Source organism: Typha latifolia, chromosome 3 (genome assembly GCF_019914945.1).
Source record: "Typha latifolia isolate L0001 chromosome 3, TyphaL0001v2, whole genome shotgun sequence".
NCBI classification, from domain to species: domain Eukaryota; kingdom Viridiplantae; phylum Streptophyta; class Magnoliopsida; order Poales; family Typhaceae; genus Typha; species Typha latifolia.
In genome coordinates, this window is record NC_133088.1 from 14402745 (window position 1) to 14416436 (window position 13692).

General features: G+C 34.1%; 2 protein-coding genes across 2 annotated transcripts; both read left to right on the top strand.

Annotated features, from left to right (window-relative positions):
* Nucleotides 1-2741: 2741 nt before the first annotated feature.
* LOC140783647 (uncharacterized) lies at nucleotides 2742-6477 on the top strand. The gene is made up of 5 exons (XM_073130596.1): nucleotides 2742-3001; nucleotides 4545-4724; nucleotides 5275-5401; nucleotides 5597-5710; nucleotides 6119-6477. The coding sequence occupies exons 1-5, from the start codon at nucleotides 2885-2887 to the stop codon at nucleotides 6232-6234; spliced, it is 654 nt and encodes a 217-aa protein (XP_072986697.1). The 5' UTR covers nucleotides 2742-2884; the 3' UTR covers nucleotides 6235-6477.
* Nucleotides 6478-6915: 438 nt separating this feature from the next.
* On the top strand, nucleotides 6916-12763 carry LOC140783646 (proteasome subunit alpha type-2). Its single transcript, XM_073130595.1, has 11 exons — nucleotides 6916-7092; nucleotides 7185-7261; nucleotides 8188-8252; nucleotides 8662-8708; nucleotides 9074-9149; nucleotides 10012-10079; nucleotides 10665-10734; nucleotides 11007-11092; nucleotides 11619-11681; nucleotides 11779-11844; nucleotides 12527-12763. The coding sequence occupies exons 1-11, from the start codon at nucleotides 7052-7054 to the stop codon at nucleotides 12573-12575; spliced, it is 708 nt and encodes a 235-aa protein (XP_072986696.1). The 5' UTR covers nucleotides 6916-7051; the 3' UTR covers nucleotides 12576-12763.
* The last annotated feature ends 929 nt before the right edge of the window (nucleotides 12764-13692 follow it).

Below are 13692 nucleotides of genomic sequence, written 5' to 3' on the forward strand. Positions count from 1 at the left end.
ATTCTTATCGACGTAAGGACCTCTATGTTAATACTGTGTTAACTAAAAGCTTAAATTATATTTAATAAAACCTAATGTGGATTTGCTTATTATATTTCATGCAGTAAGTAACGTACTACTATTATTCTTTGTATACTAGTCGGACGTTTGTTTTGCAAATATATTTTAAAAGAGATGCCCATCTCCAAATATGTAAGAGAAGGTGAGTGAATTATTTTAAAGATGAAATCTAGTTAGCCAAGAAAGAATTTAATTTTCATTAATAAACAACATCTAAACCTTTTTTCTAAAAAAAATAAGTCTCATCCCATACTATGACATCTTGCTAGTCAACATGTAATTCAGAATTTTAATATATTAAAATTTAAATTAAATATATTGTATCCTCTATATTTTAAACAAAAATTATTCTACATTTTAAACTTTCTTTGCTAGATCGAGTCTAGTCACATTCGGGCTCAATTCGAGTTTAGTCTAATCCAAATCTTACAATTTCGAGCCAATTTCAAACGGAACAGTCTTCTTAACTCCCGATATTAGATAGAGAGGGTTTTTTTTTTCCTTCTAAATGTTAACCATTTTAAATAAAGGGATACGTTAAAATTCCGAATTGCATATTGTTATGGATATATATATATATATATTGCAATTCAAACTAGGTTCAAGATTCAAGGAGTGGAATCAAAGTATCTTTGAATATATCTTCTAATATTTGTTAAGCATTTGAATTGGTCTTTATCTATGTTTGTTAGGACAACTATACATTACCCATATTTGTTACACATCAATTATATAAATATAAAGAGCTACCCACACCCTAAAACCAACACACACACAGAGAGAGAGAGAGAGAGAGAGAGAGAGAGAGAGAGAGAGAGAGAGAGAGAGAGAGAGAGAGAGAGAGAGAGAGAGAGAGAGAGAGAGAGAGAGAGAGAGAGAGAGAGAGAGAGAGAGAGAGAGAGAGAGAGAGAGAGAGAGAGAGAGAGAGAGAGAGAGAGAGAGAGAGAGAGAGAGAGAGAGAGAGAGAGAGAGGAATGGATAGCAGCAAGAGAATTCCTCTTCTTCTAGTTATGGTGGCTTTGCTTCTTAGTGCCAAAGGTAATTAATTACCATGGTTAATGTTAACTAATACTTAAAAAGATTTTTTTTTCTTTCTTTTATTTTTTTTGCATGTATAAAGTTTCTTATATGCATTTTGTAATAAAGGCATTTTTGTTTAAGAAGTCTTTTATTTATCTAATATATATTAACGGATTTAAAAAAAAAAAGAATCATAATAAATTTAAATTATCTGCGTATAACATTACAGTAGAAAATTCATGAAATATATATATAAGAATACGTGGCATCAAATACGAAGCATTACTATATAATCTAAATTATTACAGTAGATTTATACTATATACCCTAACAATCATCCACAATGCCCATAGAGGGTTCAGGTTAAATATGGCCCTCTCAAAATCTAATACTAATTCTATCATCATGAATTATTAATGGCCGATGGACATTTGTATGAGATGGAGATCTAAGAACCCAAAATGTATATAGAAGAAAATTTCGAACTCAAATAGATCATACTCTCTGATACTAAAGTTTTAAAATTTTATTAGGATTTAAAACTTACATATTAGCATAGTAAATAGAATGTCTGTGGGTACTTAGATTTTAATGCACTACGTTCCTTATTATGAATCATTTATTTATAGGTGAGAGAATGGTTAATCCCTACCACCATCACTAATTAATTAGAAACTGTTATTAACTCACTTTAACTAAGATTTATGATATAAATTAATTAGCTTGTCATAACGGATGAGATTTCATGGACGAAGAAACTTCTATAAGTAAAAGTGATTGTAGAGATAGATAGAAATGGAGAGAAGCAAGAGAGGAGTTGCTCTTCTTACACTTGTGGTGGCATTGCTTCTTAATGCCAACCAGCCTCTTGGTTTAGATTTTATCAACAAAGGTAATTAATTATCACTAGATAATTGTATACTATAATTCATCATTATGAATTAAAAAATAAACAAAGTTTGTCACGTTGTTTTAATCTATATATATTTTGGTTTATTATTTTACCAGTTATGGGAGAAATTGGAGACGGTGGTTGGGAGTGCCGGAATTGCACGTGTGCTCGAGCAATACCACCTTTATGCCTCTGTAATGATAAATTCTCGTTGTCGTGTCCCAATGGCTGCCAGATTTGTTCGTGTAATAAAAACAGACGTTGCTCCTGTCAAGATTTCATTGACGAAAAACATTGCATTCCTGTGCCACCTCGCAGAAGCCACATCAGCTATCTGAGCTGATGCTTGCGGACGGATGAGTCTATGATGAATGTTGTCCTTAATATTAATGTGTGCGTTTCATTTATAATATGTACTCGGGCTTGATTTTTATTTAATAAATTAATTCTTCTCTTTGTTGTTTGATTTAGGATTAAATATGTATTTACTATTTTTTGTACTTATGTTAAAAATTATTTTACTGTTGTATTTTAAAAAAAATTCAAACTAGTCTCTATACTTATGGCTAAAGTGAGACCGTTAGTTTTTCTATTAAATTGAACTAAATTGATATTATTTATAATAGATTAATGATGAAATATAAATAGTTTAAAGAAGTATATAAGGTAGAGTAGCTGTTGATTGGGCCGGAATTGTGCCAAGCCTGTTCAAAGAGCAACAACGTGGGCCGAGCTTTTTCTACCTTTCTTCTCTCCCATCCTCTGCAAAAGCTACAAAACCCTCGATTGTTTGGCTCTCTCCAAAGGTATACGCTTTGCGATGGACTTCGCTACAACGAACGATTCTTCATTCTTTTCCAATTGGTAAATTATAGGTGAAAGAGAGGGTGGTCATTAGATTCGTAAGAAGAGATGGTGGTGATCGAGGCGGAATCGGAACCGACGGCTCCGGTTGCTCCTCAGGAGGAAGAAGCCCATGAAGAGGAGGAATCGTTCGAGGACGCGCTCACCGAGGAACAGCTTAGACAGGTCCAATATTTTATTTCTTCTTGTTATTTTCTGTTTATTTTCAAGATTTTGGTGTGATAATGTGATCAAAATTTGAACCTTTCCCCTCTTTTGGTGTTCAGGAATTTTGCCTCTTTCTTAAATGGTTTGATTTGATCGATTGGTGTTTCTTCCTGGGCCTCTAAAAGTATAATGAGTATGTAGGATAGCAGTAAGTATTATGTCGTTGAAGGTCACAAATTTCTCAGATGCCTCACATAGTCTAAAGAGATTTGAGGAATGCCCATATCTCCTAATTATCTGGTTATAATAAAACTATTAGATCTGAGATTTAAGGTACACTTTAACGATAAGGGATAAATTTATGAAACAAGAAGATATTTTTTAATATCTGATGTTTAAATAATGTAGAAGAGATTTAGCTGGTTTAGACATCATTAGGCTGCAGCACTCAGGAGATTTTTATCCTTTCCTAATTTAATAATTTGATGTCTAAACAGCCTACATATCTTTCAGGAAATTTAATTAAGCTGGTAAAAAGTAGAAGCAGATATTCCATGAGACCAAATTGCAATAAGAAAAGTAACTCATGGAGAAGAGAATTCATCACCTTTTTTCATCTTCTAGATTAATGTGCAGTAAGGCATCCACTTTTCTGAATAATTTGTATACTAGAGAGTAGGAAAAGGTACACAATGGAGGAATGAGGGCATCTATAAATCAGTGTTCCTATTCATTTACATATTGTAACTGGAGCTTTGGACACTATGTATTACTTTCAGACTTTCAGTAATAACTCACGAGATAAAGTGGCTTGGTTTAGTCTTCGATATTGGTTTACATGGTCTGACAGGCAAAGTGAAACTTTAGGAGTTCAAGAATAATTTTGTTGAAGCTGCAGTAATCCCTTAACCATCAGTGTCGATTCAGTCACAATTTGATGTTCTCAAAGTGGGCATCAAAATTCTTCATGGGAACTAAAATCCAACTAGCTTCCTTATGTACCAGCGAGCCGTGGACCACCACGGATAATACACTGAATGTGGCATGGCCTATAAAGCCTGAAAAGAAATGCTCTGCCACATTGTTTAAATGTTTTTTCTGGGATAATTCTTATTCTGTTTGGGATGTTTGTGAAATCATATACTTTATTAACTTGGGGTTGCAAGCCTTTAACACATTGCTCCAGCCTATTCCTAGGGGGGAAATGGTAGATAATTTCTCTATTTTGTGATTGAATGGTTCTATCTATATTAGGTTTAACTAATGTTAGAATAAAACCTGATAGAGTTAGTCAACTATTCTTCTTTGTGGAGTGCTCAACCCTTGACAGTTCTCAAAAAGCCAAATAATAAAGACCTGCATCTTTATTTGTTATCAAAATTACCAATTTCTACAGACTTTAATATTGTCAGTTGTCTCCTTTGGTCAAACTTCACACATATTATGCTAATTCTCTTGATGTTCTTTGATGTCATTCTTGGTAGATATTTTCTTCACCAATTCTGTTCAAAAAATCATTGGGCTTCAGCTAATTTCTTCCCTTTTTTTTCTTATTAATCAGAAAGCTTTAGATCAAGCAAATGATGCTAAAGCAGAGGGGAACAAACTTTTTGTTGCTGGAAAGTACGATGACGCATTATTTCAATATGAAGTTGCATTGCAGATTGCTACTGAAGTACAGTCATCAGAGGAAATCTGTTCTATGTGTCATGCAAACCGTGCAGTATGCTTCTCGAAGCTGGTAATTTTCATGTTCATTGTATTAAAGTCATTGACTACATGATTCAATCATAATTCTTCCAGCTGAATGGGGGGGTACAGTATATACGTGGAGGAAATACCTTAGGATAGCATATTTTGTTTATGCCTGTTAGTCTTACCCCTAATATTTTACTACCTTTGGAATAGAGACCCTTTAAATTCTGCTGTTTCGGACCCTGACCTCCTTCCAACTCCTATTGGCTTCCATAATTGTCCTCAAATTTCACAGTAGACATGTCATATGGTCGCCTACTGGCTTTCATAAAAAAAGACGCCATATGGTCTTTGATGCTTATCAACAAGTCTCTTAGTTGCTCGCTTTTCCATCTTTGCTTGAATCTTGTGCAGCACATGTGCTTCCTCTAAATCGATCTGTTAATTTCTTATTTGAAATGCTTTTGGAGTGAGCACTTGTCATTATTTCTGCAAGCAATTATTTTTCTGAATACCTCATATCATTTGCATATTCATGATATGAAAATTTGTTTGCAGCAAGTGACTATGTTTATTTTTATTTTGTTTTTATTAAGGGGAAATATGATGAGACTATAAAGGAATGCACAAAAGCATTGGAATTAAACTCTTTGTATCTGAAAGCTCTGATAAGGAGGGGAGAGGCACATGAAAAGCTTGAACACTTTGAAGAGGCTATTGCTGGTCAGTTTGGATATCTGGACACATCATTCGAATTACTTCTCTTCAATAATGATTCTCTCACTTCTGTTCTTTGTTTCCTTCTGGTGTTGTGATATTTATTTTGTGAATCTTGTATAATTCTGGAGTTACGTTATGGATTTTATCTACTTCCATTTCCTATTTTGTTCACTTTTCTCTTTCTGGAAAATTCTCCAGATATGAAAAAGGTTATTGAACTGGATCCTTCAAATGACCAAGCTAGAAGATCACTACGACGTCTAGAGCCATTAGCAGCTGAAAAGCGAGAAAAGATGAAGGAAGAAATGATCGGTAATCTATTGGCATGTTTGCTACATCTGTTTTTCCTGAATATATATGATCAGGGCAAATATTCTTATGCTCTTGGAAGTAAAATAGGCAGTCAAAGTGCTCCTTATATTTAAGCATGAGATATTTCCTGAAGAAAAAAAAGAATTTCTGTAGGTTATTAAGCCATTAGCTATTTGCAATCCATGTGTTCTTCCTGTTTAAGTCTGAATAATATTTGAGCTATTATACACTTTAAAAAGTTGATATTATACAATCAAACTCTTCAACTCTTCTGTAGTTAAGAAGAATATTTTCTAGATTGTTTTTTCACTTGACAGCTGCTAGAGTATGGGTGAATTGCTTTTAATTTTTAGGCTTCAAAGCAATTCCTGCTTGGGAACACATAAAGATATTTAAATTCTTTTGCAGGGAAGCTGAAGGAGATGGGAAATTCAGTCTTGGGACGCTTTGGGATGAGCGTCGACAACTTCAAATCTGTCAAAGATCCAAATACGGGTTCATACTCAATATCCTTTCAGCGCTAGCCAACTGCACATAGCAAGGAGGAAATCAAAGCTTGTAACAAACATGTACATTGATTGAATCATGAAGTTGTTTTGAGCTTTGTTGCATCTACACTTCTTCAATTTTAGCAATTTTAAGCTCAAGCTGCTACGAATCATCTGTTTCGCCCTCTTGTCTTTCTTGGTTGGTGGTGTATGATGTAAGGAGCAAACAGCTATCTGGGAGTTTTCATCTAGTTTTCTTGGTCAGAAATTTCTCAGCAATTACAACTCTCAAGCTTTTAGGCTGCTCTATACACTTAACATCAAGTTCCATTGCCATCTTGAATTCAAACCAGGTCGCTTTTAGGAAGACATATACACATTTCTATGGAATTATCAGTATGGTTTTTCCTGATTGAAACGACCTGATTTATTCTGTCTGGATCTTAGTATTTATATATATATATATATATATATTACATCATTAATCATCTGATTAATTTGATATGCAACATTTCATTTTATTATCTAATCCTTGATAAATCTTGTGTAATAAAACCATAGCCCTTTTGAATGAATAAACTCTGATAATTTATCTTCCATCCATTCAAGATTAAGCTCGATTAGGCTCGATTTGAAATTAAATGTATGGAGCCCAACTAGCCCATTTCATAAACGGGCCTTCTTAAGCCCAATGACTCAAGCCCATCACTCCTATAACACCCCCCCAACTCTCTTCTATTATGCCACTCTCCCAGACATTTCTTGCGCGAGGGTTCACTCTTCTTTCTTCTTCTTTCTTCTTCTTCTTCTTCTTCTTCTTCTTCGATTTGGTCCAATCCGTAGTAGTAGAAAAATGGGAGATAGCCAGTACTCGTTCTCTCTCACCACCTTTAGGTATGCATTACTCGCGTCTTGCTTCGATTTCCTTTGCTTTATATCGCCGACGAGTCGATCTACTGACCCCATGGCTTTGTTCCTGGAATCAGCCCCTCAGGAAAGCTGGTCCAGATCGAGCACGCCCTCACCGCCGTCGGATCCGGTCAGACTTCTCTCGGGATCAAAGGTGATCACTTTCTCTATCTTTCTCTCGCGTTGCATTGTGCAATCTTGTTTTAGACTTGTTTTCGTGCTCTTTTTAGGGCTTTTAATATAGAAAAGATGATGTTATGTTGGGGTTTATTTTCGTAGGATGATGCTAGATCATTTGAACTGCCAATCCATATTGTGAACATGATCTATTTCACTAGCTTTTTCTTGAGTATTTCGGATTGAGTTGATCGGGAGACCTTGAAAATATTTGGGCTTGGAAATGAAAGTAATAATTAACAGATATCCTTCAAGGATGATAGGGTGGATCCTAGGCTAACATGCACACGTCCTATGGGTTGCATGCTAGCTCTAAGTAGAGATTGTTGTTGGGAAAGGGTGCATTAATGATAGGGTTAGACCTATGGGTTGCATTTCCCATAAAGGAAGACAAGTGGAAGTAGAACTAATTGCTCAAGATTGGTATTGTTGTTAGCTACACAATTTTTACCTAATTGTTTACTGGGATATCTACTACCCGTATGTTTAATGATTGAAGCGGCGTCCACCTAATTGTCCTACTTTACTAAGTTTGTGGCTTCAAATTATGTTACTGTAATCCACGAAGCACTAAACATTAAGGTAAGGCGGATGCATTTCTAGTTTTTCTTAGTTTTGTTAGATTTTTTATTGTTGTCCATTTGGTGGCATAATCTGTGTTAATGAGAAGATCTTATGGATGGTAAGTTATAGGTTTATTACAGCTAATTGCCAGTTGCACACACACAAAAGGCCACTATAAAAGAATGATGGGTAAAAGAAGACGAGGGTTAAATTTGCATTGTAAAGTAAATTTTAAAGAAGTTGCAAACATGATTAGTTATTGAATAACCAAAATATGATGGGAGTGTTCAACATGTTTTGAAGTCCTATATTCTGATACTTATTTTGTATTTACTGCAGCTGCTAATGGTGTTATTATTGCAACTGAGAAGAAATTACCTTCTATTTTAGTGGATGAAACATCGGTATGTATACCTCATCTATATCAAGTATATTTTCTTTGAATAGTTGTGTTATAATTATCATTGCATCACCAGAATCATGAAATCAAATAGATATGGCTATTTGCTTGAAAGTGATGACTCTCTACTAACATGAGTATTAATTACTTTACTACCCCATATCAAATAAATTTTCTTGGCTAGATTTCATTAAAAATCATCATTAGTCAACATCTTTTCTCCATTCATTGCTGATATGATCCTTCGCAATCTGATTTCTTGGCCTACTTGAGCTCCTTTCTCAGTTCATTTTGTCTATCTTACCAGATACTCCTGCATATTTTCCTCTTATACTTTTTTTTTTCATTGCATATCTTTTCATTAATTGTAATGTGGTGGATTATATTTTTATGTTGATATTCTTTTATTGCAGGTGCAAAAGATTCAATTGATGACTACAAATATTGGCGTCGTCTATAGGTGAGCTTCTGTGCTGTTTTTATTCTAGAAATTGATACAATATTGCTGTGCAGCAAAATTAGTACAGCAGCTATATTAGAAAATCAACATGGCTTAGACTAAGCAACCCATATTCTTAAATAGGTAGGCTGCACCGTACTTCTTGTACGTTTAGTATGTTTGCAGAAAGAATGAAAAGGAAAATGTTAATAAATTCTCAAGTGTTCATCTATATTTCACATGTGATGATGCCAAACATTGACCTTTTTAACTGATGTCACTAGGTCTTCCACCATTTTATCAACTGATATTTATCCTATGATCATTTTCTTAATTCTTGTTACTATTTGTCACCCATATACCTGACAAGTTATTCATGCTAACAGTGGAATGGGTCCAGATTCCCGTGTTCTAGTGAGGAAAAGCAGAAAGCAAGCCCAACAATATTTTCGATTATATAAGGTATTGTTTGACCTTCCGTTTTATTATCTCTTCTAGTTTTCGCTGTGATGTGTTAGCCTTTTCTTTTTCTTATATCATTGTGAATAATAAGACAATTGTACCTAGTCTTCCATGCCTATAGTTTATTTATATAACATAGAGTAAGATTTTATTCAGATTCTTTTATCCTTGTGGTTAATTATTCTTTTCAGCTGGATTTAATTGTTTGTTACCACGGCAGAATATTGCATATTGTATATTAGAAAGTCAACCACTTCCACTTAAGAAGTTTGTTAAATAGTTTATTCAGGAATTATGAATGCATTTCAGTGGCACTCATGATGAGAAAATGCCATGAGTTCTAATTAGTAACTTATGGCTCTCTATCACCTTTTACTGGTATCTTAACCTAAGCAGTACATATGGCTTTGCCTAATGAGTGATACACTAATTGCACTCGTGCATTCAACCTTCCTCTTATTCAACTTATCTCATGCATCATTCCTTCTGAAGCTGAGTTCTTATTCGATATTTGGTATCTTTGTGCACCTTGGTCTACAGTTTCTCCATGAAGATAATGACTCTTTTAGGCCTGATGTGATGTAGTATCTTGCTCTTTTGGTGGCAATCTTTTCTTTCATTTTCCTGTTTCTTGAATGATGACAATCTGCCGACACTGACTGGAACACTGCTATGATGCGTCAAATTGATGCACTTAATTACATTTCTGCATGCCTTTACATTCCTTTGTAACATTGACAGATTGATAAAGAACATAATGAGTCCATCCAGGACGAATTTCACTATTTCTATCATCTATGCTAGAGTCCTTTTTTAGTTTTTTTGTAAATTGTTTATTTCAATATATGTTGAACAAATGCAGGAATCTATTCCAGTTACACAACTCGTGAGGGAGACGGCAGCAGTTATGCAGGAGTTCACACAGTCTGGGTACTTTTATGATCTTACATGCTCTTGCTGTACACAAATCAAAATCAGGGAATTCAACTCAAAGAATTCACAAAATATGCCAGATCATTTAATGCTGACAGCTGCAATTATTCTGTATCTATTGTTGATTAGACAAAAAGGAAATTGCTATTCTATTCAAGTTGCTCGAGATGTTTTATCATTTTCCATCACCAGAGAATCTTTATTCAAGGGAGGAAATTGTCCATTACCTCCACATTTTAGAGTAGATATCTGATGTACAAGTTTCACATATATGTTAATATGCTATGCAGAAAGGCACAGAATATCTCTTAGACATATTTCCATATGTTCCCTTTTCCATGTTCTTAATCTCCATTATTCTATTATCTTCACAATTTTGGTTTGCATCTGCCATTTCTTCACTTTTCTCATCTAATGGAACAAAAACATCAAATATTTACTAGCACATATCTTTAACCCAACTTTGATGCAAACCATCTTCTATACCTATAATTGTTTGTCTACCTTTGCCTCACCAGGATACGCCATTGGCGAGAGACTTTAACTTCCTTATACTAATATGGATTTCTATGTGTCTTGCAGTGGTGTAAGGCCATTTGGAGTTTCTCTGCTGGTTGCAGGATATGATGACAATGGTCCTCAATTGTATCAGGTATCCAACAATATCTGATCTTTATTTCTTTCTTTTCTTTCTCTGTTTTTGTGGTGGTGGTGTTTCTTTTGCTGGTGATTTGTACCATGGCAGGGTATGAGATGCTTAGTATTTGCGAGATTATCATCTATCTTGTTATATAAACTCATGATATGTTGTCTTATTATTTTCTTTGAATCGCTTTTTTGTCTCTTGCAGTGTAGGATTAACATAATCTCAGAAAAATCTATTGTTACATTTGCCTTTGTTTTCTTTCAACTCTTTTGTAACAGGTTGACCCATCGGGATCGTACTTCTCCTGGAAAGCTTCAGCGATGGGGAAAAATGTTTCTAATGCAAAGACTTTTCTTGAGAAAAGGTACTCAAGTTGGATTAAATACTTATAACCTGCTTGTCGTTTCTTCAAGCTATATACTCAGCACTATATTCTTAGCAGTGCTTTTGCTGGTTCTCATAGAGTATTTGTAGCTATCTTTTCTGCTATGCTCATATAGAGTATTTTTAGCTATCTTTTCTGCTGTGCTCATATAGCGTATTTTTAGCTATCTTTTCTGCTATGCTCATATAGCGTATTTGTAGCTATCTTTTCTGCTATGCTCATATGTTATCTTGTGTGATGCTTCTTGGCCATATGCCACATGGAGAAGCTGTGGCATGGATATCTTGCTATTGTCATTTCCTTTCACTCTTCTCTGTCCATGATGTATGGTTTCTGTCTATGCCATGCTCAATTATTGTCATATGGACAGATAACTTTTCCGTTTTTCTTTTTGCATGGATATCTTGCAAATTTTTTTTTCCCAGGTATCATTCCTGTTGTCAGGTTAATCCTCTTGTTGGTTAACATTGAATGACGTAGAAATTTTGACTGCTTCTCATTGTAGGTACACAGAAGATATGGAACTTGATGATGCTGTTCACACTGCTATCTTGACTTTAAAAGAAGGGTATCATCTATGTGCTCTTATGATGTAGTCCATACCTGCCACTCTACCTATAGTTTTATGGATTATCATATATGATGGCTCATCTTGTTAACTGCAGATTTGAAGGACAAATCTCTAGCAAGAACATTGAAATTGGAATAATTGGTGCTGATCGTAAATTCAGGCATGTCTTACACATTTGACATTTGCATAAACCAATATATACCTGAAAATTTTCTCACCCTTTTGATTCCCTGGTAAAATAGCATACATTTTCTGTTTAAGTCCTTTCCTAACTATGTGTGGTGATTGAGTTGCATAACATTCCAGCTACCCCTTTGATTACACTTGTCATTACTTTGAGTTAAAAATGCAGATTTATGATGGTTTGTTTTTTTTATTGTCTTTAATTAGTTCACTTGCCTATAAGGGAGTGCCTTTAGTATTATTACCTTTCAACTTCTCAGTCATCCATTAAAAAAGGTCTAAGTACAACAACGCTACAACTTGATGGATTCTGACCAACTCTTTGCTCGAGTTTTCAGATTTTATGGGCACAGAAGTTTGGTGTCTCCAAACTATTTGTCTGTAGCATGTCATTTACTTCAAAAGCCATATACAGTGTCCTATATCTAAATATTATTCCTCTTATTTTCATTGGTTACTTGCACAAATCAATACTCAAAAGTTTATGAACTAACTAAGCAACTATGATTCAAGTTTTTTCTTTTTTTAATGAAATCTTCAGAACTTTTTGCTCAAAAATTTATTTGTGGACTTTTCATGTGCTAATTGAGCTCAGCCCTGGAACTTGTATTCTAGATTGTATTCATTTCTGACATCTTTTTCTTTATCTGAATTTGCAGAGTACTGAGTCCTGCTGAAATTGATGATTATTTAGCAGAAGTGGAGTAAATCTTGCGTTTGATCCCGATTCCAAAGAAAAAGTAGTTCTGTTTATCTCACCTTGTATCATTTTAAAGTTCTTCAAGGACTCCATTGTTTGTTGCCAAAACCTGGATGAAGCTCTTACATTTTCGAATTCATATAGACATCTTATGTCTCTCTTCGGAACAAACTTTTTCAAATTGCTCTTAACCTAATTCTGCTGTGTCTCGGATGACTGAAGGGCAGGAAAAATGATTGCCTTTATTTATCTGGACCTTACAGTCTGCTTCATAGTTTTGGTAACAATGCTGCCATGATTATTGTATCCAAATTATTGTTAAGAGGCAGGTGAACATGTTAGCTGTTAAGACTATCCTATTATTTTGGTTGCCCACATAAACTGATACAGGGACTAGTGACATTTTGGTTGCCTTCTCATTTCCTGTTGGAGCATTCTAACTCCAGCTAAATAAATGGAGGAAATCCTTGCTGGTCTTCTTACCACTCGAAAGGTGGATAAAGATTGGAGGGAGGATAAGATTTTGTGACAAATCTGAAAAAGAAATTGATGCCGTCCAAGCTTTTCAGTGATTTTTTTTTCTTTTTTTTTTCTCGACAGTGATGGTGATAATAATACTAAACTCTTCACTTTATTTTTAGTTTTAAAACAGTAAAAATAAGTTTTTATATAAATTTGTGCTCGTCTTATATTATAAATTTCATATATTTTATTATAAAAAAGAAATATATTTAGTATAAAATATCAACGTATTGAAAGGGCTTTTCTAAGCGAAGTGCCGAAGTCTGGCTTAAAATGAAATGGTTGAATAATTAAAGAATTAAATTATTCAGGAATATACATTGAATTTTCTTTTTCTCTCAACAGAATAAGCAATCAAGGCATTTGCATTAAAAAAACTTTTTAATTTTTAAATTACTAAAAATAGTCTCCTAATATTTCAGTGCAAATTATGAACATTATATTATTAAATATATATATATATATATATATAAATAAATAAAAACATTAAAATAATTTATTTTTTTTCATCCAACAAATGGCCTCTATTTTGTCACAGGCTTTGCGTTCTTTTTCGTTATTATGAAATAGCCTCTATTTAGAGCTTTATTATGGTTTTATAAA